This window comes from Azolla caroliniana, unplaced genomic scaffold (genome assembly GCF_043228905.1).
Source record: "Azolla caroliniana isolate FFs.n. ecotype wild unplaced genomic scaffold, voAzoCaro1.0.p SCAF_1, whole genome shotgun sequence".
NCBI classification, from domain to species: domain Eukaryota; kingdom Viridiplantae; phylum Streptophyta; class Polypodiopsida; order Salviniales; family Salviniaceae; genus Azolla; species Azolla caroliniana.
This window is the reverse complement of record NW_028230436.1, coordinates 16,282,520-16,307,193: the sequence shown is the minus strand read 5'-3', so window position 1 is coordinate 16,307,193 and position 24,674 is coordinate 16,282,520. Positions and strand designations below refer to the sequence as shown.

Sequence of the window (24,674 nt, the reverse complement as noted above, 5' to 3'; positions counted from 1 at the left end):
CCACGATCTCCCTTTCTAGACCCACTAACATGCTGCATTTGGTTGCTCACAAGTTTTCTTCATTATATACCAACTCTAATGTTCTTCTCTTTCCAATTCAACAATCATGATTCTTAGATTGTGGTCCACAATAAACTGTAAAACCTACAAACCTTCTATCACACCTATTTGTACGGAGAAGTGCATGATTCAAAATTTTGATGCTTCTCTATTAGATGATGAAAAACGTACAAAAACACCAGTCGCAATCTCCCACTTGAAGATGTAACAAGTGTCCATTAGAGCAAAAATTACCAGGACTGTCCCACAGCGTTTATTGTTAGGAGACTTGGTTGGAATTGTTTACTGATCTCCATGAATTACTACATTTCTATTGAATGTAAATTGAACATCTTAGGAATTTGCTAAATAATTCCTCTACATCTCTATGTCTCTATTATACATCATCTACTTGTCAAGTAATTGAAATGTACATCGAATATATATAAGCTTGAGTGCTTCTCCATCCTGACAGCTCAATGCTAAGAAGCTGCACGTTTTATCTTATCACCAGGCGTTAGAATGTACATACACTATGCCATGGTTAGACATTTTATCATCCCAGTCATGAAACCAATAGCATCACATTCGTTTTGGTTCATCTTACTATAAAGGCTTAAGCGGCTTGATTCAGCTGTCATATGATCAGTTTCACAGAAATTCATCTTCTTGTTGATCGGCATCCACATCCTCCCCTTCATTTTCCTCATCTTCCAGTGCATCAGGATCAACACCCTACAAACGACCCACCCAACATATGAAAAAACAGATTCAGAAGAAAATGACAAAATATACCTTTATAAACCTCCAAGAGTCCAACACATTTTTAAGGAAGAAATCACGGAATGAACATAAATCTAATCAGAGTCTCATGCAAATGAAGAACAAACTATTTAAGAAAACAAACACGTTATTGGACTCCCATGCAAATAAAGGAAAAACTATTCAAGAAACTAAACACACATCCCTTTAGAGTCTCATGCAAACAAAGAACAAACTAATCATGCCTTGCTTGATGATCATACCGTGTTTAATGATAAATCATTACCTTCATTTGTTTTTCTAGTCTCTCGAGACCCTTCTGTGCCATTTCGTTGTGTGGATTTATGCTAAAAACAACAATAAATGGAAAATGTTGGGTTACTCACACTAAACAGAATAGTTAACATTATATCCATGAATAGTGGAATAGGTACGTTCCCTAACAGAATCACCTTAACGCCTCCTGATAGTGCGAGAGTGACTCATGAACCTTCCCGGTGGCAGCCAATATTTGAGCAATTTTAGTATGTAGGGTGTCATCACTCCAGTTTTTTAAGTACTTCTGTAGCAATGCAATAGCTTCACCGTTTCTTCCTTCCAGGACATGCAGATCTGCAAGGTCAACGACAGCACCTAAGTATCCTGGCTCCAACCGTAATGCTGACTCGTAGAACTTCCGAGCCTGTTTATTCATTCATTGAAAGGAAAAAATAAGCATAATTAAAAGGGAAAACAAGCATAGTTTTGGAATATATACATAAGGATTATATGATGTCATTACTTTCTCTCTTCCATCAGTAATATGTGCATATACATCACCAACAAGAGTAAGAGCCTTTGCTGAATTTGACATGGCTTTCATTGCATCACGAGCAGCAAACAGTGCTTCTTTGTGCTTTGGAATCTTGAGCAACGCTTGAACAAGACCTGCAGCTACTCTTCAGTCATCAAACTTTAACAGATTTTTGTGAGTGCTGGTAAAAACCTCAAGAGAATAACCTTGATATGAACGTAAATCTGGTTTCAGATTTTGGGCTTTTCGAAATGCATTCAAAGCTATATCAAAATGATCAGTTGTCAAGGCAATATTTCCCTGAAAGATCAACAATCTTGAATTACAAGACATACTTCTAGTTATAATCTACACACCCCAGCAAATAGTAAAGACTTTTCCATTTCTTTTTTATGCAAGACAACGCCCATAAGTATAACTTGCAATAACTTGATAATCATCCATTCCTTTTTATCTTAATCTGCACATTTCACAAGACAATATATGTGTTTATATATTACCTTCACAATGTAGGCGAGTGTATGTCTCTCATCCACCATAATGCTCTGAGATACACAACAACATCCAGAAATAAATAAATAAGAGAATATAAATTTCTTAGTTGATGGAAGCGGAATACTACCTTGTCGACATATGTTGCAGCCCGTTCCTTATCATTCCTCATATCCCAATATATGGCTGATGCTACCCAGACTTCAGGACATTCAGCATCAATGTTGAGCAAGTCATGAACAAGCCTTTTTAACTCTGAATGGTCGGATTTTGAACGTAGTAATAAAGCATATTCGTCCATACTTGTCACACAGTATTGATCTACTTGTCGTGCCTGTGCAAGTGATAATGAATTATGGTAAAAGATACAATCCAATCCAGAAAAACAACATATGCACCAACAGAATGTGTTACAAAACAATAAAAAGCCAAATCTTAAATCATATAAAGTTGACGTGTAGGAATTCTCGAAAGCATTTTTAGTTGTTTCAACCTTACAGAAACCTATGGTTGATTTAAAGATATTATGAGTAATAACAAAGCCCTTAGTATGTGGCCTGTTACCTTGTACAAAGTAACAGTTCCACGTCCTGCCACTTCAAGAACCAGCCAGGCATCACAGCAAGATTGTGTCATCAAATCTAAATTGCCAAAACTTTCACATACATAGCATACAGCATTGCTACTCATAATTACGTCTTATAGCATAGCAAGATCTAATTCTAGATCTCCCATTTGATAGTGTAACGAAATATTTAACATCGGCTTGCACTGCAGTCACAAATAGCTTTATTTGGTGATCATCCAAATTACACTGGGTGATGTCATTGATGCCTTAATGATTATGCATGATGCTCTCACAAACTTGAATTGTGGATTCAGGTGCATCTCTTAATGTGACCCTTACGAATTTTCTGTATAATTTCATGTAGTTAGTAATCACGCATTTCTATTGATGGAATCGGTACTCTTCATTTGGACTTGATGATAGTGCAGGATTTCAAATTATGTAAATTGCATCAAGAAAAATATTTTATCGATGAAACAGCTAGATATGCATGTATACAATACTCTTGGAAATCGACCGAGGGTACTATGCTGGTTGTTAGCGGTAGCAACAGAGGTACACTGTCAATTGCTTGCATGGAAAAGCTTTGCCTGGCAGATTTATTGTTGTTTCAGTGATACACTCTCATTTGAAACTTTGGCGAAAAAGCCTTGATTATATGAGCCAAAAAGGCCTAGACTTTTTTTTTTACATGATGCCATGACCACAAAACCACACTTTTGTTATGATTGCCAATATGAAAAACAAACAGAGTTCTCATTACTGTTGTGTGTCTCACGAGCATAATCTTCTTGATGTAGGCATATGCCTAGTATATCAAGAGTTAAAAGGATACAGAGATGTGATCCTTCATTGAAATATATCGTGCTGATTAATGAGTGTGTTCCTTGATGTTTAAAAAAACAATATTCTGTGAGCACAAAACCATGTGGTCGCAATGCAAGAAGATCTAAGACCTTGCATCTAAATTATCCTTGGGATTTGGTTACGTTGCTGAAAGGAGAGAAATCCATTCCGAACAAATTGACAAAATCAAAATTGAAGGTACGAAATCCTTTCCTGTCATACAAAATAAAAATAATTGATGGTAAACCCACATAAAAAGCTGACATTACAGATTATGCACCAAAAGAGGCATTGATTTCCAAGAGATGGGCTCTCATGTGTTAAAAATTACCACTCTTTGTACTCTGTTGGCTCTTACAGCTGTTCTTGATTTGGATCTCTACTAAATGGATGCTAAGACAGTGTCCTCACATTCCAATTTGGACAAAGAGTTGTATAGAAAGCAGCCAGATGGTTTTCCTATTTCAGATAAATAAAATCTGGTATGCAATGTGAATAGAAGTCTTTCTTTATAGGCTGAGATAGGCCCATAGAAAATGGCATAAGAAGTTTGCCTTTTTTATGCTTTCACAAGGTCACAAACGGAGCCATGCAGATCCTTATGCAGAATGTTGATGATATGTTTTGCTTCCAGGGAAAGAAAAAGACCATAAAAATTGCTCTAAAACAGCAGCAATTGCTCTTTTTGTCGCAAGAAAAGTGCATTCAAAAAGTACTAGACACGTTTCATATGGCTGATGCAAAGGCATTTACTGTGTCACTACAGTGACATGTTAAGCTTACAAGGGCTGATTACCCAAATGATGATGATGCAGCCATTTATATGAGAGCTTTTCATCAGGCATCACCTTGTGGATCATTTGTGTATTCCATGGTGTCAACCAGAGCAGATATCATTCATTGAGTGGGAGTTATGGGCCAGCTTATGACCAATCCTGGTAAAGCACATTGGGATGCTGTCCAGTCAATTATAAGGTACTTGAAAGGGGCAAAGGTGAAATGCTTGTGTTATGAAAAGTTCCATTGCAATTGCTGAGATTATGCAGCTCAAACATGGTTGGTGATGTGGATACGTGTAAATCCAGTTGTGCCCACATTTATACAGTGGCAGATGGTTAGCATGCCAATGCAGTGAGTTTGGTCTGCTCAACAGGACCCCTGTCCTTGGTTGTGATAGCCAGAGTGTCATATGTCTGGCTATGAACGTCATGTTTTATGCACACACAAAACACATTGATGTGTGGTACCACTTCATCGGGGAGATACTCAAGGATGGCATGATTTCATATCATCGGATCCTGCAGATGCTCTCCCTAAGTGCATCCCAAAGGCACAATATCAACATTGTAAAGAGATTATGGGAATTGCATAGCTTAAACGAGACTCCTCAGCCCTTTAAATGGGAGGTTGTTTGGGGGGTAAAGTCTCTCATGCATAATCTGACATTTTCCTCCTAGAGACTTTTTTCTCTGAAGGTTTCTAGAGATATTTTTATTACTTGAACAAGCATTATACTTCAATCTTTTGGGCCAATTGGACATTTTTAATGTGTTCACACTATCCAAGAGGCTATAGTGCCACTTAAATAAAATGATGTCCCAAAACCCTGTTTTAATAATGACATTTTTAATGTGTTCACCTAGATTTGGAGCTAAAACTTGTATGAGGCTCTCTCCATTCTGGATCGATCTATGCTAGAGATCTTTCGAAGACAAAAAGTACAATATATCTGACTTGAGACTCTTACATGTACCAATAACAAGATTTTTCTGTCTATTACTTTTTTTACTTTTAACATTTATTTATATGGTTTGTCTCATTATTGTCAAAGATGAAACAACACTTAAGTTGTAAGCTCTTGTTTGGTCTTAAAGGCTAGCCCATGTTTGGTCTTACAGGCTATTTTGGCCTCCTAAAGGATGTTAATGTATGTTTCTTTCTTTCTTTCTATGGCTCTTTAAGCATGTCTGCGCCACATCCCTCACCTACACCTGGTTGTCTGGAATCATCACTTGTCAATGTGATTTCTTGATCAACAAGATAAGTTTTAAAGTATTGTTAGATTGAATGCCCATTTTAAATAGAAATGCCCTTAATAGCTTCCTTGATATTGGTTGTATAAGGTATGGGACCCTGTGGAATTAGAGGTGTTAGAACTGAGCCTATAGCGTTAGTACACATAGGTATGAGCAATATTAGGTTTATATGGGAGACAGCCCTAACAATAATGTCCCTTATGATTGCTCATTCAGAGCAAAGACTTTAGCTCCACATACTATTATACATACAACAAGCGATAACCCCGAAAAAGCCTGTACATGCTTTTGTCAAATTTAATATCAAGTTATGGTCTTCAATAAGGGAAAAGAAGAAAAATCTTCAAAATGCTAACCTTTTCAAAGTTGTGAATTGCATCTTCTGTTTTTCCTAAAGCAGCTTCAACCTGCAAAACAAAGATATGAACTGTCAGCATAGTATGCACGATTTAATAGCTAGATAAGAATGTACATTGCATCACAAAATGCAATTAACAGACATATCTGAGTATTAAACAATACTGATCATTAATGTGGCCTACGTAGATTCCGATAACCCATGCTCAGACAAAATACACGGTCATTAGATAAACTCTTGGTACAACGCAAAGAACTGATACAGGCCATAAGTCCAACCACTAAAGAAAAGATGCATGCACTTCTCCACCATTTAACACAATCCAGTATCAACGTATAAACACCTACCTTTGCAGTTTCTAATATCAAATGCAAATTGCTTGGAAATCGCTGCAGCAGATGAGAAAGGTGTTCAAGACCCCCTATTCAACATAGAAAAACACAATGTAAGTGTTAAGAACTAAAGCAACTTCATTAAGCCAGGAAAAATAGATATACGATTCTTTCAAGTCAGGAAGCCTGAATCAGATGGAAAAGGTGTTCCATATATTTTCAATATACATAAAGCTTAACAGTTAACGCCTGGATTCATCGTAAGTAAATTTGTACAGTCTGCAAGAAAGAAAGATATATTAACGTCCTTCAAGAAGCCTATAATACCAAAGAAGAGATTACATCTTGAGTGTTGTCTCGTCTTTGAGAACAACAAATCAAAAAAATAAGTAAATAATACTCTATAAATATAAAAGTATATAAGAAAAAAAGAGACGAGGGAATCTGGTTTTCGGCACATGTGAGATTCTCAAGTTAGATATATTGTAGCCTTTGTCTTCGAAAGATCTCTAGCATAGGTCGATCCAGAAAGGAAATGTCTCCGAAGCGAGGGAAGCACCTACGATGGCGAGAGATAATGGCTTTTCCCTGTCGATGACAAGGGTGTCGAGGTCGTGTTCCATGGGGCCGGGGCCTACGTGCATGGCAAATTGCTATTGCCCGATCAATTGTAACCCCTTTGTTATGTCCTGGTCTGAAGCCCATTTGTGTATCCCGGGTTGACTTCTAGCATTAGGAGTGATGGGGCTAAAGAAAGTTGTGATTGTTCATTGTGGGTCAGCTTGTGTGGGTGTATTCTTCAACAACTTTCCCGATGTTTCCTGAGCTCTATCAAGAAAAGTCTTAGGCATCGTTGGTCCTCATATTCCATTACCTTGCGTAGTGGGCCAAAGCCTTGTTTAAAGACGCAATGGTATCTCCCTCTGATTTCATAAAAGACACTACACTCACAACCATATTGTTCCTCAGATTCCACTCCTTCATGACACAATTGGCAAATTCTCTGTTCTAGAGATAGTCGCGTATATCTGCCTACTTCAATCTGTACCTGATGTGATGAAGTTCACAGCTGCCCTATCACACTACGCAGCGCATAGGATAGATGTATGTCCATATAAGGTGGCCTGATGACGAATCCATCCTCCAATGTATGTGAGAAGCGTGCCTTATAGTGGGCCACCTTGGTACCAAGTGGTATTTTGGGGCTGATCCATGCTATTTTGTTTTCCAAGTTAATAATATTAGTTCGGATCACTCTATTCTTTTCCGCTTTGGTCATATTTAGATGGGGACAGTCCAAGCTATATTGGAACGGGGGTAGTGCATTTATACTCATGCCATGTGACTCGAACCATTGCTGCATTTCAGCATACCAACAATGAGTGTCTCCATTTTCAGCCAGTTGTCTTGATGACATCAGTGCCAACCTTAGGTAACTTCGTGTAGGGAGAGCTCCCAAAGACGTTGGATAAATGTCACTGATCGGAACAATGCCTCGGTTATTATAGGTGCTGCTACCATCTCTGTCCGGATTACATCGTGGGGCACCGATGCTTTGCTCCTTATCATGCGAGCAATCATTGACACTAAAGGTCTCTCTAAATCTTTCCAATGATTTGCCTTGTTAAGACTCGATCCCCATGTTTCTACTCCATAGAGAAGAGTTGGTGTCACAAGTGTATCAAATAACCATAGCTTAGTCCATTGTTCTTAGAACTGCAAATGTGCACAATGTCTCTCGAGAGCACCAAGGGCTACATATTTACGAGAAAGTCGGGCACAAGCAGCCTCCTGTAGGGAGAACCTAGGTCCTATAAATGTTACTCCTACATATGTGTAGGAGCGTGTGTATTCCACCTTTTCCTCTCCCAAGAAGAATTCCGGTTCTGATCTTGTTACCCATGCTTGAGTGGTGTTAAACACCATCACTTTAGTTTTATGCATGTTGATTGACAAACCTTTGTCCGTACAAAATAGGTTTAAGGCATTTAGATGTCATTGTGGTCCCTCCGGAGAGTCAGAAATCAGCACAATATCATCAACATAGAGTAATATTTGTGATACCTCATCTTTGTAGCTATGCCAACTAGGCATGCTCCTGAACCCCCGAATCTCTCTATGTAATGTGTTACCTCATCTATATAGAGACCGAAGAGAGTGGGTGATCGTGGGCATCCTTGCTTCACTCTGATTGTGCTAGCCACCGCCTTTGACAAACCGTTGGAAGACCGCACTATTCCTGACGCGGATTCATAGAGTGCATAGATTCCCCATTGCACATCTGTAGGAACACCAAGGGCTTCTAGCCGCTACATAAGCCGAGCACGTGGCACACTATCAAAGGCTTTTCGAAAATCCACAAAGCAGCAATAAATCCTTTTATTATGGGTTCTGCCCTCCTCAATAAGAGCCCAAAGGGTAAATATGTGATCCAAAGTTGTGAACCCCTTCCAAGAGCCTGTTGTCCAACTGAACGGAAGCCATTCGAGCCATATAGTTTAGCCAAGTAATGGCCAATCATGATTGTCCTATAGTTATTTGGCATCATGCAGTCTCCACTCTTGAGGATTGGTACAATGGTATGTTGAGTCCATGTAGTAGGGAAACCTTCACACATGGCTCTATTAAAGATGTGTGCTAGCAATGGGAGCAAAGTGTCACGGGCATAGATAAAGTGCTCACCCACCAATCCATCATGATCTTGGGCCTTCCCAAATTGTAGTCGATCAATGGGATTTCTTACATTTTGTGGAGTAAGAAAGGTTGATTCATGTGGGCGTGAGCCATGTGGGTGGGGAAGAGGAGGTGGCCCGGGGATATCATATAGAACCTTTGCATATTCATGCCACACCAATTGTGTGGTAGGTTGCCTCTCATTAAACATTTTCCATGCCCTTTTACTTTCTTGTCCTAGAAACAAGCGATACAAATGATCTTCAAATTTAGCCAAATACAATCTCTTCTTCCTTACGAGGCGTTGGAAGGTTGCTCTTGCTTGTTTGTGTGTATAAATGCCCCGAGTTACCTCACGTTGCAAGCATCTCCTTGTATCACGACATTCCTCATCATACCAATTATTTTGTATTACTCTACCATGTTTGAGGGGATTGGCCATTGTGTGAAGGAAGGCATTTGCAATGATTTGGAGCTGCTTTATGCAATGATTTGGACAATCCTTGGGTAAGTTCTTCATGGGGTGCGAAAGGATCCAAATCTAGCATGACATTGCATACACCACAACTATACACATCAATTTTCTCGCGAGTAAATAGATACTTAACCAGCCCACTCTCCTTAGCATATACATCCTTTGTGCATCCATCATTTACCCCGAAGCGTAGATATGCATGATTTGCTGCCAAGCGAATAGGTCTACCCGATATAGTGAACACTTTTATTTCAGGTGTAAGAGATGGAGATCCCATTAGATAGTCGATTGTGCTTGAACCCCTTTTTGGGTTCCAACATGTCAAAGCATTTGATCCAAGCCATTGTAACAAGCCATTATATATCACAAATCCATGCGCACTTCCCAAGGCTAGAAAGTGATTTCCATATTTAGTTATAGCAGTCATATCTTGAGCTTGTCGCTTTAGACCAATCTCTTCTGCCATAACTTCTCCATAAACAGCCTCGTTGGTGTTAAACATAGTTGTTTGTTCATCCTTGGTTCGTGCATTAAAATCTCCTAATAGTATTATGTCCCCCATAGTAGCAAATCTTATGATATCATCATATAATGGTAGATATGGTGATTCACCTAGAGGTGCAAACCTTGAGTAGGCAGGTGGAAAGTAGCAAATTGCAATATATAGCTCCCTAAGATCCCCTCTTTTGATTCGTATCCACATGTAGTGTGTATCTACATCCTGATTGACAACATGCACTCTATCATGGATCTCCTTTTTGTATAGCACAACCACTCCCCCGAACCTCTAGTGCTTCCTAGTGTCTGAGGTTGGTGATGACATATTGATTCCCATCTATATCCTTGTACCTGAGGGAGTTTGCTAGCCATGCATCGGTGGGTCTTTGTATAAATAGCAATATCTGTGTTTTTGAAGGAATCTTCAAAATATCTGACATCTGTCCGTAGAGATCCGTTGTAATTCCATATGGTCATGCATAGGGTATCATAGGCCATATATCGTTATGCAGTTCTCTTCTCTGTAATAATGACCTTACCATCTCTATATACAGCCCATTTTCCTTCCTTTCTTTCATCAAGGACTCGTGGCATGTTTTCTTTGCAATGTGCCACTTGGACTGGAGTGAGATCGTCATCTAAGTATATTTTTGCACCCTTGAGTGCCTTATATTTAGAGAGGAATGTTTTTTTCTCGTCAATATCCATGAAGCAAATGATAAGGGTTTTAGCTCTTGACTCATCCCTTCCCACCCTCCATGCTAAAGCAAATGGAATATCTGATGCCCCAATCTTTGTTCTGAGATTCTTGGCATCTTCTTGTGTTCTTCCTTTTTCGGCCCAACCAACCACTCGTACATGCAACGCACGAGCTTTCCTCTTGGCTTCTTCTTCAAATGTAGCATTCATCATTTCCATCCTATCCATGGATGTTGCTTTTTGCTTTTTCACTACTTCTATTGAAGGAGCATTTGCTTTAATTTCTTTTTGGGCGTGCTCAACTTGAGCTTTGGCATCTTCAAGAGAGAACTTCAAGCAATGTTTGGAAAATATGAGAGCCTTCTTCAAAGAAAAAAGTGAAACTTTTGGTGTTGTAGAAAATGGTGTGATTGGAAATATAAACCACCATGCTCAGTTTTTCCAGCTATGTGGATTTTATACTTTCATATATTTTCCATCTGTTTTGAAAGGAGTTAAGTGAAAACAAAAAACTTGACAAAGTTTATATTGCCTGAACAAAGATCAAAGCATTAATGCCAGACAAAATGGCAAAAATCAAAATATTAATACATGTAGTTTCCCTAGTGAAGAATGTGAATTATAGTCAGCATGTTAAAAATATCCCAATATCCTGTTAGTACAGTATGCAAGTATCAGCAGCTGTACAATTTGTTTCACATTATTTGTTCCTGAAAGACAAGAGGCCATACCTTTATAATCATGACATGCTATTGCACATTGCGCATCAATATAACGCTGCATTAAGACAATCAAATTATCTCATTATTACCATTGATTTGCCCAAAAAATGATCTTTTTCAATTGGAGAGAAACAATATCATGATTCACCTATAATGCTCTTCTATCATGGCCCATCTTAATCACAGACCCAAATAATGAGAGGGTGACCACATATAATGCTTCTATAATGGTCCCTATTAATTACGGGTTCATGCAGCAGGACGTAGAGCGATACCATTCATATCTGTGCATGCATAACATGAGCAAACATGTATGCATATGCATGAACATACATGAAACGTCTATGTACAAGATAAAAATAATTCCAATTGAAGAAAATCCCAAAAATTATTTGGAAAGAGATCATTGAGCCCTAGCATCCTGGTAGAGGCAAAAGAAGGAAGGGAAGATATATTAACATCAACTTGAGGCCGAATTTGACCTACGAGATAAATCATGATTACAAATATGGTTGAATTCATGTTATTCATACTCAAACAAAATTAAAAGCACTAGGTTTCCTAAAGATCCATGATAATGATTTTGGAGATGGTTTACAAGCATGAAGTGCATAACTAATATGTGTGAGTTGAGAGAAAGTTATATTAACATCTTATAAGAGATTACATCTTAAAATGGCCCATAAGACCGAACAAGAGATTACATCTTAAAATGTTTTCTTCACTGTGACAACAAACCAAAACAAATATAGCTAAACATAAGGCGCTAAAGAATCTAGATATCTAAGAAATTAAGATTCTGAACTAAGATAGACTGAAAGCTCTGCCTTTAAAAAAGTCTCCTGCATATGCCACTCCAAGATAGAAAGAAAGAAAGAAAGATATATTAACGTCTTTTAAGAGGCCAAAATGGCCTATAAGACCAAACAAGAGATTACATCGTAAGTGTTGTCTCGTCTTTGAGAATAACAAATCAAAAAAATAAGTAAATAATACTCCGTAAATATAAAAGTATTTAAGATGAAAAGAGACGAGGGAATCTGGTTTTCAGCACATGTGAGATTCTCAAGTTAGATATATTGAAGCTTTTGTCTTCGAATGATCACTAGCATAGGTCGATCCAAAATGGAAATGTCTCCAAAGCGAGGGAAGCACCTACGATGACGGGAGATAATGGCTTTTATTTGTCGATGACAAGGGTGTCGAGGTCATGGTCCATGGGGCCAGGGCCGATGTGCACGGCAAATTGCTATTGCCCGATCAATTGTAAGCCCTTTGTTATGTCCTAGTCGGGAGCCCATTTGTGTATCCCATGATATATTAACATCTCTTAAGTCTTGTCTCGTCTTTGAGAACAACAAACCAACCAAGTGCATCAAAGCATCCTTGTGTGGATCGGATGTAGCAAACAATAATGTCCATGATCTGATGATGGTATGGCCCTTGTAAATTGTACCCCAGTACTCACGATTTTTGTTACGATTAGCATTTCTATGCATGCCGTGTGTGACCCCACGGCCCGTTATCAATGGGGATGCTAATGTAAGAATTGATTTCCTACGCATTTGAAGCTCAAGCAAGAGTTTTTCATAATGTCATGGGCCAACCTTCCTAATTATTTGACGGTGTTCAAATCCACATATAGGGTGGCACGCTTCTCTCTAATGCACTTGTAAGTTAGGTAGCTACACCAAATGTTCCTCATCTTCCATCTCTCCTTCACATAAAAATTGTGCCTCTTAAGTACTTCCTTTAAATCCACATGTATCTAGCATATACATCTTACATGAATGTAAACCTTTTCCGAAGAGAAGCGCAATCCGACCCAATCCTCGAGTCATACTATGTCTAGTGGTTTCCCAGTACCCAGACTCCCATTGAAAGCCATCCAGTCAATGTAGACCTTTCTTTGGGCTTTAGTACATCTCTATAATTAGAGCCATGTCTTGTCCTCCATGACCTCTTCTATACTTCCAATTGTATTCAAACTACTCCATTGTCATTCGAAACTAAAATGTGTCACCCTGATTTTGTTGTCTAATAAGCCGTGAATCAGTATTTGATCGCCTTACCATTGATAATGACATGAACATCACAATAAACTACCTTCCTGCCTTCCTTGTGTGCTTGCATGCTTATATGATCTGTGTGCAAACAAATTGCTATTGCCTAATCTATTCTAAACCCTTTGCAATGCCCTGATCAAGAACCCACTTGTGTAGCTCTTAATTGACTTGTGGCATAAGTAGGAGTGATGGAGCTAAGAATGGTGTTATTGTTCTTTGTTGATGAGCTTCGGTGCTTGTATTGTTGTCCTTAACAACTTCTCCTTGTGTCTTCAGTTTTATCAAAGAACGGTCCCAATCACCTTTGGTTCTCATCCATTACCTTGCTTAGAGGGCCAAAGCCTTGGTTAAAGAAACAATGGTATCTCCCTCTCATTTCATAAAAAATAATGTAATGGCCAACATAGTGTTTTTCTGATTCCACTCCCTAGGGAAACAATTCGCACATTATTTGTCTCTCCAATGGTGTGCCTATATATCTGCCTACTTCCATTTCTAACAAATGTGAAGAGGCCTGCAGCGGCCTTATGACATTCACTGCACATTAGATGGATGTATATCCACATAAGAGGGCTTAATGATAAATCCATCTTCTGATGTGTGTAAAAACTGTGCCTCATAGAGGGTCATCTTCCTACAAAGAGATGTTGAGGGGCTGATCCATGTTCTTATGATGTCCAATTTGATAATATCAATTCAAATTCTCTATACTTTTCAACTTTGGCCATGTTCAGATATAGACAATCCAAGCTATATTGGAACCAGTGTTGCACTTTAGCATACTGTGAAGTCAATTTTTGCTCATAGGAAAAGACCGTGACAAATACATTGGATGCGAAGGTATAGAAGAATAAAGCACAATATAAAAGTTCCAAGAGTTAAAAGATAAATGAAATTGAAGAGAAATAAAGTTACAGGCATTTTTCAAAAGTAGAAAAAGAAGAAAAAGAAGAAAAACGCAGGAAATTAAGCAGAAAAAGCAAGGTAGAGAAAAAAGCTCATAACTTCTTCATCTCTTATCCAAATTTCAAAAGAAAATATTCGTAAGAAAGCTAACAAAGAGAGCTTTCTTGTATGACAAATTTTGATGACAAACCAGAAATAATGATATGAAAAACGCACCACACTAACTCGAGGATATGTAAAAGAAAAGAAAAGAAAAAACAAGAATAACGCAACTAAAAACCTATAAGTATGAGGGTATACTTAGCAATTAGGGAGATGACGGGGGAATAGAATAGTTAAGAAGGAAGGAGGAATAGAAGATCTACAAGAAGAAGTGAGGAAGAAGAAGGGAGGAAGAAGAAGAAGATTAGAATAAGTGAGAAGACGATTAGTAGAAGAAGACGGAAAGATTATTTTAGTAATAGCATATTGCAGTACTTATTTGGGGTTGTTACTCTTGGAGTATAAGAGTATTGTATTCTTTTCTTAATAGTATATTGAAGTATTATTTTTTCCTCCTCTTCTCTTCTCTATCATTTTTCTCTATCTCTTCATCACATACCAAGAAGAATCATCCATGTGTTCAACAAGTTGTTTTCATGACATAAGTGCAAACCTTGAGTACTTTTACTTAGGGAGTTTCCAAAGCCATTGCATACTGGCGACCAATCAAAATAATGCCTTAGTTAGTATTGGGGTTGTTCCCATCTCCACCTGAATTATATCATAGGGCAGTGATGCTTTGCTCTCTATCATGCTGGCATTGATTGAGACTAAAAATCTATTCAAATCTCTCCAGTTATTTACCTTTGGAACACTTGGTCCCCAAGTTTTTACTCTGTATAGAAGAGTTGGAGTGGCAAGCGTATCAAATAGCCACAACTTAGCTCGTGACTCTTGGAATTGCATATGTGCACATTGCCTTTCAAGAGCACCAAGGTTTGGATAATTACAAGAAGACCAAGAACATGCAGCCTTCTATAAGGACTGATGTCACTTTTTCCTCTTCTGAGAAGAATTTTGGTTCTGATCTCGTTACTCATGTTTGGGTGGGTGTTAAAACCACCAGTTCAGTTTTATCAAGGTTTACCAGCAAACATTTGTCCTTACAAAACAATCTTTGTAGATCAGCAAAAACCATCACTTCAATTTTATCAAGGTTTACCAGCAAACATTTGTCCGTACAAAACAATTTTAAAAGGTTTTAGATGTCTTTGTGGTCCCTAGGGCGTCTAAGATCAGCAAAAACCATCACTTCAATTTTATCAAGGTTATCCGTACAAAACAATCTTAAAAGGTTTTAGATGTCCAGAAAAAACAATCTTAAAAGGTTTTAGATGTCTTTGTAGTCCCTGGGGAGTCTAAGATCAGCACAATGTCATCCACAGCATATAGTAATATCAGTGTTGCTATACACACTAAGAATGCTCCTGAACCAACAGATCTCTCTATGTATTATAATGGCTCATCTACACAAAAACCGACGAGAGTGGGTAAAATTAGGCAGCTTTATTTTACTCCAATTGTGCTAGCCAAGGCCTTTCACAACCCATTGAAAGATTGCACGTTTGCTGCCATGGATTCATACATTGCAGACTACCCATTGCATATTTATGGGGACACCAAGGGCTTCTAGCCACTGCAAGAGCCGAGCACATACTTGTGTCAAAGGCTTTTCAGCAATCCAAAAAGCTGTAATAAATCCTCCTTTTCTGGGCTTCCTCCTCCTCGATAAAGACTCGGACAGTCAATCTGTAATCCAAAGTTGTGAACCCCTTTCAAAAGCCTGCCTTTCAGGTGAACGAAAGCCATTCCTCTCTACCCATGCACGTTTATTCTGACTCTAGGATTAGTTTAGCTAAGTAATGGCTAATTATGATTGCCATGTAATCGCTCAATATCATGGACTCCCCACACTTGAAGATTGGTATGATGGTATAATCTGTTCATCTAGTAGGGAAATCTTCACCCATAGCTCTATTAAACGTGTGCTAGCAGTGGAAGTAATATGTCATGGGCATAGACAAAGTGCTCAATTAACAATCCATCATGATATTGGGTCTTTCCAAATTGGAACCAATCAACGGTGTTTCTTACAATGTGTGGTGTAAAAAAGGTAGATTCATGAGGGCATAAGCCATATGGATGGGGATGGGAGAGCTGCTCAAAGATATCATATAGTACCTTTATGTATTCATGCCACACCTGAGATGAGGTCAGTTGTGTGGTAGGTGGCCTCGAATTAAATATTTTTCATGCTCTTTTACTTTCTTGTACTAGGAACAATCAATACACATGGAATAGAAAGAAAGAAGAAAGAAAGATATATTAACGTCTTTTAAGAGGCGAAAATGGCCTATAAGACCAAATAGGAGGTTACATCTTAAGTATTGTCTCGTCTTTGAGAACAACAAATCAAAAAAATAAGTAAATAATACTCTATAAATATAAAAGTATATAAGAAAAAAAGAGACGAGGGAATCTGGTTTTCGGCACATGTGAGATTCTCAAGTTAGATATATTGTAGCCTTTGTATTCGAAAGATCTCTAGCATAGGTCGATCCAGAAAGGAAATGTCTCCGAAGCGAGGGAAGCACCTACAATGGCGAGAGATAATGGCTTTTCCCTGTCGATGACAAGGGTGTTGAGGTCGTGTTCCATGGGGCCGGGGCCTACGTGCACGGCAAATTGCTATTGCCCGATCAATTGTAACCCCTTTGTTATGTCCTGGTCTGAAGCCCATTTGTGTATCCCGGGTTGACTTCTAGCATTAGGAGTGATGGGGCTAAAGAAAGTTGTGATTGTTCATTGTGGGTCAGCTTGTGTGGGTGTATTCTTCAACAACTTTCCCGATGTTTCCTGAGCTCTATCAAGAAAAGTCCTAGGCATCGTTGGTCCTCATATTCCATTACCTTGCGTAGTGGGCCAAAACCTTGTTTAAAGACGCAATGGTATCTCCCTCTGATTTCATAAAAGACACTACACTCACAACCATATTGTTCCTCAGATTCCACTCCTTCATGACATAATTGGCAAATTCTCTGTTCTAGAGATAGTCGCGTATATCTGCCTACTTCAATCTGTACCTGATGTGATGAAGTTCACAGCTGCCCTATCACACTACGCAGCGCATAGGATAGATGTATGTCCATATAAGGTGGCCTGATGACGAATCCATCCTCCAATGTATGTGAGAAGCATGCCTTATAGTGGGCCACCTTGGTACCAAGTGGTATTTTGGGGCTGATCCATGCTATTTTGTTTTCCAAGTTAATAATATTAGTTCAGATCACTCTATTCTTTTCCGCTTTGGTCATATTTAGATGGGGACAGTCCAAGCTATATTGGAACGGGGGTAGTGCATTTATACTCATGCCATGTGACTCGAACCATTGCTGCATTTCAGCATACCAACAATGAGTGTCTCCATTTTCAGCCAGTTGTCTTGATGACATCAGTGCCAACCTTAAGTAACTTCGTGTAGGGAGAGCTCCCAAAGACGTTGGATAAATGTCACTAATCGGAACAATGCCTCGGTTATTATAGGTGTTGCTACCATCATATAGAACCTTTGCATATAGAACCTTTGCATATTCATGCCACACCAATTGTGTTGTATAAATGCCCCCGAGTTACCTCACGTTGCAAGCATCTCCTTGTATCACGACATTCCTCATCATACCAATTATTTTGTATTACTCTACCATGTTTGAGGGGATTGGCCATTGTGTGAAGGAAGGCATTTGCAATGATTTGGAGCTGCTTTATGCAATGATTTGGACAATCCTTGGGTAAGTTCTTCATGGGGTGCGAAAGGATCCAAATCTAGCATGACATTGTATACACCACAACTATACACATCAATTTTCTCGCGAGTAAATAGATACTTAACCAGCCCACTCTCCTTAGCATATACATCCTTTGTGCATCCATCGTTTACCTCGAAGCGTAGATATGCATGATCTGCTGCCAAGCGAATAGGTCTACCCGATATAGTGAACACTTTTATTTCAGGTGTAAGAGATGGAGATCCCATTAGATAGTTGATTGTGCTTGAACCCCTTTTTGGGTTCCAACATGTCAAAGCATCTGATCCAGGCCATTGTGACACGCCATTATATATCACAAATCCATGCGCACTTCCCAAGGCTAGAAAGTGATTTCCATATTTAGTTATAGCAGTCATATCTTGAGCTTGTCGCTTTAGACCAATCTCTTCTGCCATAACTTCTCCATAAACAGCCTTGTTGGTGTTAAACATAGTTGTTTGTTCATCCTTGGTTCGTGCATTAAAATCTCCTAATAGTATTATGTCCCCCATAGTAGCAAATCTTATGATATCATCATATAGAGGTAGATATGGTGATTCACCTAGAGATGCAAACCTTGAGTAGGCAGGTGGAAAGTAGCAAATTGCAATATATAACTCCCTAAGATCCCCTCTTTTTATTTGTATCCACATGTAGCGTGCATCTACATCCTTATGGACAACATGGACTCTATCATGGAGCTCCTTTTTGTATAGCACAGCCACTCCTCCCGAACCTCTAGTGTTTCCTCTATATCCTTGTACCTCGAGGAGTTTGCTAGGCATGCATTGGTGAGTCTCTGTATACATAGCAATATTTGTGTTTTTCAACGTATCTTCAAAATAGAGAGAGAGAGAGAGTACTTGAATATTAGAGAAGTCAAAATAATCCTAAAAACGCAATACTGGCTGAAACAAAACTCCTAAAAACCACCCCTAGAATGCAGGACATAGAAACACTGAAAATGCAGCAGAAACAAATTCCTAAAAACACAGCAAAACTGAAATCCTAGAAAAACAGCACATTCAAACCCCTATAAACACAGTAAAAAAAACCTAAAAATGCAGCAGAAACAAAACCTACAAACACAGCAAGAGCAAAAGCATGAAAAAGAGATAACCAAATAAAGATATATTAACGTTTTTTAAAAGCCCAGAATGGCCTAGAACACCAAACAAGAGATAACATCTTTAAATGCTGTCTCATCTATGAGATCAACCAACCAAACTAAATCTAATTAGCAAAGTAAATAGAAAAAGAATAAGATGTGACTAAATAATCTTTTCATCTATACACAAGATTCTCAAGACAGATATATTGTAATAGAGAGAGAGAGAGATGAAAGAAATCTTAGATTGAGAAGTGATTTCATAAAGATGAGGATCCAAATAATCAGTAAAGGCAATTGATGCTCACTTGTAACCATCGGATTTGATCAAGATGATCATTTGTCAGCCTTGTATTTTTAGATTGGACCTGAAATAAATATACCCACATGGGAGGGCAAGCAAAATATCACAATACTTTGACCAGCTAAATTTAACTGAAAGACAATCACACTACAGATTCTCATTGCCACTTCACCTGAGGCTGCATCTCTTTCTGTGTTACCCCAAGCTCTGCCAGAGCTATTATCGCTTCCATAGCATATGGGCATTGCCTGCAATATATAATGACATTATATTTAGCTGAATCAGGATATTTTAAAGATTACTTGTTTATCTTAATATTGTACAATATGGTTCAGGCCATAAAAATCAAAATGTTAATTTATCAAGTGATCATATTCTCATCAGTGTTCCAAAATATACATTGTGTCTATCCATATATATCGAGTTTACATATAGATAGATATTGTTAGTAATTTGTTGTTACTATCATTGGATAGTGACACTGGTAATAACCATGTTGCGTCCTCTATGAAAGCATGGCATACTCAATCAAGGAAAAACATGAAGTAGTAAATTCTTACACTGTCCCAACTAGGAATTGAGTAACGAAATGCATTTACATTCAAAAGGAGAACATAGAATAACCTGAGACACTCTTTGTAGGAAGCAATGGCAGCTCTCTCACATCCAGTTATTCGATAAAGTCGTGCAAGTGTCAAGTTGATACGTATAGTCCTGGCTTTTAATGGTATCACGTCCATCTAACATTCATTGAGATTACAAATAGAATCACAAATTTATGAGTATTCTGTAAACATAAATTTCCTTCCCACATTATAAGGTAGGTCATATTACCTCTGAAAGTGCAGCTCGTGTATCATTCACTGCCAAATGACATAGTGCAATCTTGTACTTCACCTAGACAGTACATATTTAAAGCAATAACATTAGCACCTTATCATGAAGGGATATAAAAAGGCACCAAGGTGTTGTTGAATATATACTTCATGCTCATTGATTGATGGAACTTGTGTTGGACTAACTGAAGATGGCCTACTGGCAGCCTGTGATGCAGCTCTGCCACCACTGTTCAGGGATTGTTTTGGACCAACTCTAGATTGCTGAAGAGCTTGTCTGTATATGTTCTACATCATAATTGGGACAAAATTTCAAGAATATAATTAATTGATTACAGCTGTAGACAAACAGATTTGTTTGAGATCCTAATATTATAAATGGGCTCCACATCAATCTCAATTGTTGGGAGAGTGGTAAACCATCACTCGCCACTAGTGTGAGGTCAATTTTCATTTGAATCTCACATACAATAGGTTATTTCAAAATTAGGCCCAATGATTTTCCAGTCCCATTTGTCAATTAGCATTTGAGCAAACCTTGTGATTGTTTCAATTTCCAAGCCAATGGTATAGATAAGCATGTAACTTTAATTTGTAGACAATACCATTCGTCTGGATTATCTACAAGAACATGAGCGCTCAATGATTGCCTTTGATTGACTTGTCGGACGAGAGAGAGGGAAGAGGTGTTGGTGCTAAAGGACAAAAATTCTTTGATGATATGGCTTTGTGGCTGTATGGTTTTCCTTCAACAACTTTTCTCTGTATCATGTTTTGTAGCAATAACAGTCACAAGCATTATTAGTATTCATATTCCATTACCTTGTGGAGTGCATAGCCAAAGCCTTGTGTGAAGAGGCAGTGTGCCTGATTATAAACCCAATGTGCCACAACTGAAAAAATAGGGTCTTATAGTTCATCATCTTCCTACTAAGCGGCACTGTGGGGCTGATCCACCTTTCCTTATCCAATTTAATGATATCAATTTGGATCACTGTACTTTTTTCACTTTGTTCATTTCTAAGTGTGGAAATTCAAAAATAAACTGGAACATGGATAGTGCATTTATAATTATCACATGTGCTAAGAACAATTCTTCCATTTCAGCAACCAAGATTGAGTGTTTTCTTGTTCTTTCAAATGTCTTCATGACATAAGTCTCAATATTGAGTACTTTTGCTTTCAAGGGCTCCCAAATCCATTGTATACAATTAACTCATTGGAATGGTGCCAAGTTGCCAACTTCATACAGAAGTACTTTGGACAGTTTCAATTTAGGGATGCTACCACCCCATACTTCAACCCCATAGAGACGCATTCAATCTTAACAATATGTCAATAATGTACTTCTTGAGAACCCAAACATCTCATTTCTCCAATGCAATAGTAAGGCCTTTTTCTCACTTCTCAGAGGTTCATTTTGATACCATCTATGTGTAATTGTGACTAGGTGCAAAGAAAACCAAAACAGAGAGGGAGGAGATGCACATATTTATGGAGCCCCCCAATAATCTATTTTACGGGGCAAAACCATATTCTTTTATTAGAATGTGATTTAGGGCACTTGATTCAAGTGACAATGGACAAGTGACCCAAATATGTCATAGAAGCTATTAAGTGAACTATAGTGTGAAAGGGTCTTTATAAATACACAAATGGAGAGTTCTTGGACCTTTATACCCAACATTGGCCTGAAGGCAAGGAAAACCATGAGAAAATGCCCAGAACACTCAAAGTTGCATTGAACTGGAATGGTTGGAAAAGAGAGTACTTCACTTCTAGACCAACGGTCAGGATTGTGCCACTCTAAAAGGATGAGATTGCATCAAGTGTCACACAAGTATGTAGGTTCCAGAGTGTTGTGGAACCTTCTGGAAACAATATATATGAAGGCGATATAAGGGAATGTTTAATGTTTGCCAAAACTATTGGTAGCTCACTTGGCACATGTGTCTGTGTTGCAACCGAAGGTTGTGCAAGCAATGCTGGGCTCATGCAACTACCTTTTATGTACATGCAAGATAATGTTTATGTACATACAAGTACAATACCCACTTGCCAAAACTATTGGTAGCTCACTTGGCACATGTGTCTGTGTTGCAACCGAAGGTTGTGCAAGCAATGCTGGGCTCATGCAACTACCTTTTATGTACATGCAAGATAATGTTTATGTTCATGCTACAAGGATACTAAAATAGGCCTAAGGAGCTTCTGAGAGCCATAAAACCTGATTGAAGCACAAATTTAGCTTAACTTCACCACGAGAGAATGTTACATAAACAAACAAAAATAGCCAACAGCTTAAGCCTATTTAGCATTAAAACCCATGAATGGGACTTCCAAAGTATTTTCCGTTGAGCATCCGGGAAAAATGAGTAAATCAGCTACAATTTCTGCACATTTTTGCTTTCTAGCCAGATTTTTACAGTCTATGAATCCGTGTCAGAAAAAGAGTGGTCTCACAATGGTTTGTCAGAGGCTGTGGCTAGCACAATCGGAGTAAAACAATGATGCCCACAATCACCCACTCTATTCATTCTCTATATAGATGAGGTATCACATATACTGCTACCAAAATAGTATGATGCTATCAAAATATAAGTTAATGTTGATTGATAAGTCTTACCAATGCTCTTTTGTATTCCTTTTTTCCATATAGTGCATCTGCAAACAGAATCTGCAAAATAGCCAAATACATTATTGCTATAGAATGTTCATACATTCACCTGACATTTTAGAATAAACATTGGTAAAAGTGCATATGATATGGTTAATGTTCACAATTCATAAGCATTGTTATAGAATTCTTTATATCGTAGAAAAATCAAGACATTATCTGTGTACTGAAAATAGCCTGCTGCTTAGACCAATAAACCTCATGTTAATAGGTAAATGCATGGAAATTTTGGGAAGAATTTTTCCATCAAAATTTAATGTTCCCAAATGCCACAGAGATTTGTAGAACCGAAATGGACCCCTTACCAAATTTTCTGCTCTTGCTGCCGCAGAAAAGTCTATGCTTGAACCAATTGCAGACAGTAAAAAAGAACCCTACACAAAAACCAACCATGTCAACCAGATTTATGTCTACAGTTTTTTCACATGCCACTCAGAAAGGTTGTGAAAGCAAGCAGATTATAATTGCTGCCTTAATATTTTAAACACTCAGCTCAATCCACTTCATGGCGGGATAATGTGCTCAAACAGGATTCATATCATTAACTAGAAAATCACTGATATATTTGCTTCATAGGCGTATTCCGTCCTCTTGGCAAACATTAATAAAACTTTCTTTCCTTCTTTTCAACTCTTCCTTTTTTTTTGCTATTTTTTTCTTTCTATCTTCCTTGCTTCCCCTCTTTCTCTAAACCCTAAACCCTCTCTCTCTACCTCTCCCTTAAACAAACAAAAGAACAAACTGACGGACTAACCAAAATCTCGGCCGATTCGAATAGATTTTGGTCAAGAAGGAAGAGCATCTGTTCGCGGAAGACTTCCATTCCTCCTCCTCTGTTTCTCTGCTCCTGATTCAGATCAACACGGGCTTCAATTACCTTCGAACCAGAACCAGAGCCAGCTCCCGCTCAAAAAAAACTAAAGAAAGCCTCCGTTTTGCTCGTCTCTTGTTTCATGTATGTATTGGCCCCTCCCTTTTCTTTATTTCTGCGACTGCCCCTGTACAAATGTTCATGTTTGCGACATGAAATTTCGTGCAAAAGGACATGTTATTCAGTTTCTAATACGTTGAGGGAAAGAACATACATGCATCATCATCATCATCATGTATTCCATTCATTTGCTCAAACTTTTGCCAATAACCTATTTGCTTCCATTTCCAATGTGTGCGGGTGGGTCAGTGGGTCGGTGTGTGTGTGTGTGTGTGTGTGTGTGCATGCATCTATTTGATGACAATCTTGCATTCTTGGATATGACTGTCCATATCTGAGAACTCACGTCTCAATTGGTCTCCCTAAGAAATTTCTTCAATATTGAGTATGTTGAGAGACAAAGCTCAACATGAGCCGAATCAACTAAAGAAGCCAAGAGCCAAAACGGACGAACGTTGATCGGCTAAATAAGCCATAAGCCGAATCAATTAGTCGAGTCGGATGGAGTTTGACAGACCGTTAGGGAGCCTATATGCTTATTTTAGTAAATAGGCCTATTATAGTCTAATTAGCGTCATGCTCATTCATGAGCATTAAAGTACTGATAATACTTGTGTCAACCTACTCGTTAGGGCTTGTATAAAAAGTGCTCTCGTGAGCACATTGTATGTACTGAGCATTATTTTTGTAATAAAAGTTTTTTGT

The 24,674-nt window shown here is 38.3% G+C and overlaps 1 protein-coding gene across 1 annotated transcript; it reads right to left on the bottom strand.

Annotated features, from left to right (window-relative positions):
- Positions 1-351: 351 nt before the first annotated feature.
- APC7 (tetratricopeptide repeat (TPR)-containing protein) lies at positions 352-23,958 on the bottom strand. Its single transcript, XM_087326440.1, has 18 exons — positions 23,793-23,958; positions 23,344-23,412; positions 22,988-23,038; positions 20,509-20,649; positions 20,360-20,422; positions 20,150-20,265; positions 19,698-19,773; positions 19,530-19,589; positions 11,303-11,348; positions 6,242-6,315; positions 5,893-5,943; positions 2,217-2,420; positions 2,095-2,139; positions 1,801-1,894; positions 1,583-1,728; positions 1,254-1,483; positions 1,088-1,148; positions 352-774 (listed from the first exon to the last, which is right to left on the bottom strand). Exons 1-18 carry the CDS (start codon positions 23,859-23,861, stop codon positions 691-693), a joined length of 1,680 nt encoding a protein of 559 aa, XP_087182566.1. The 5' UTR covers positions 23,862-23,958; the 3' UTR covers positions 352-690.
- Between the last annotated feature and the right edge of the window lie 716 nt (positions 23,959-24,674).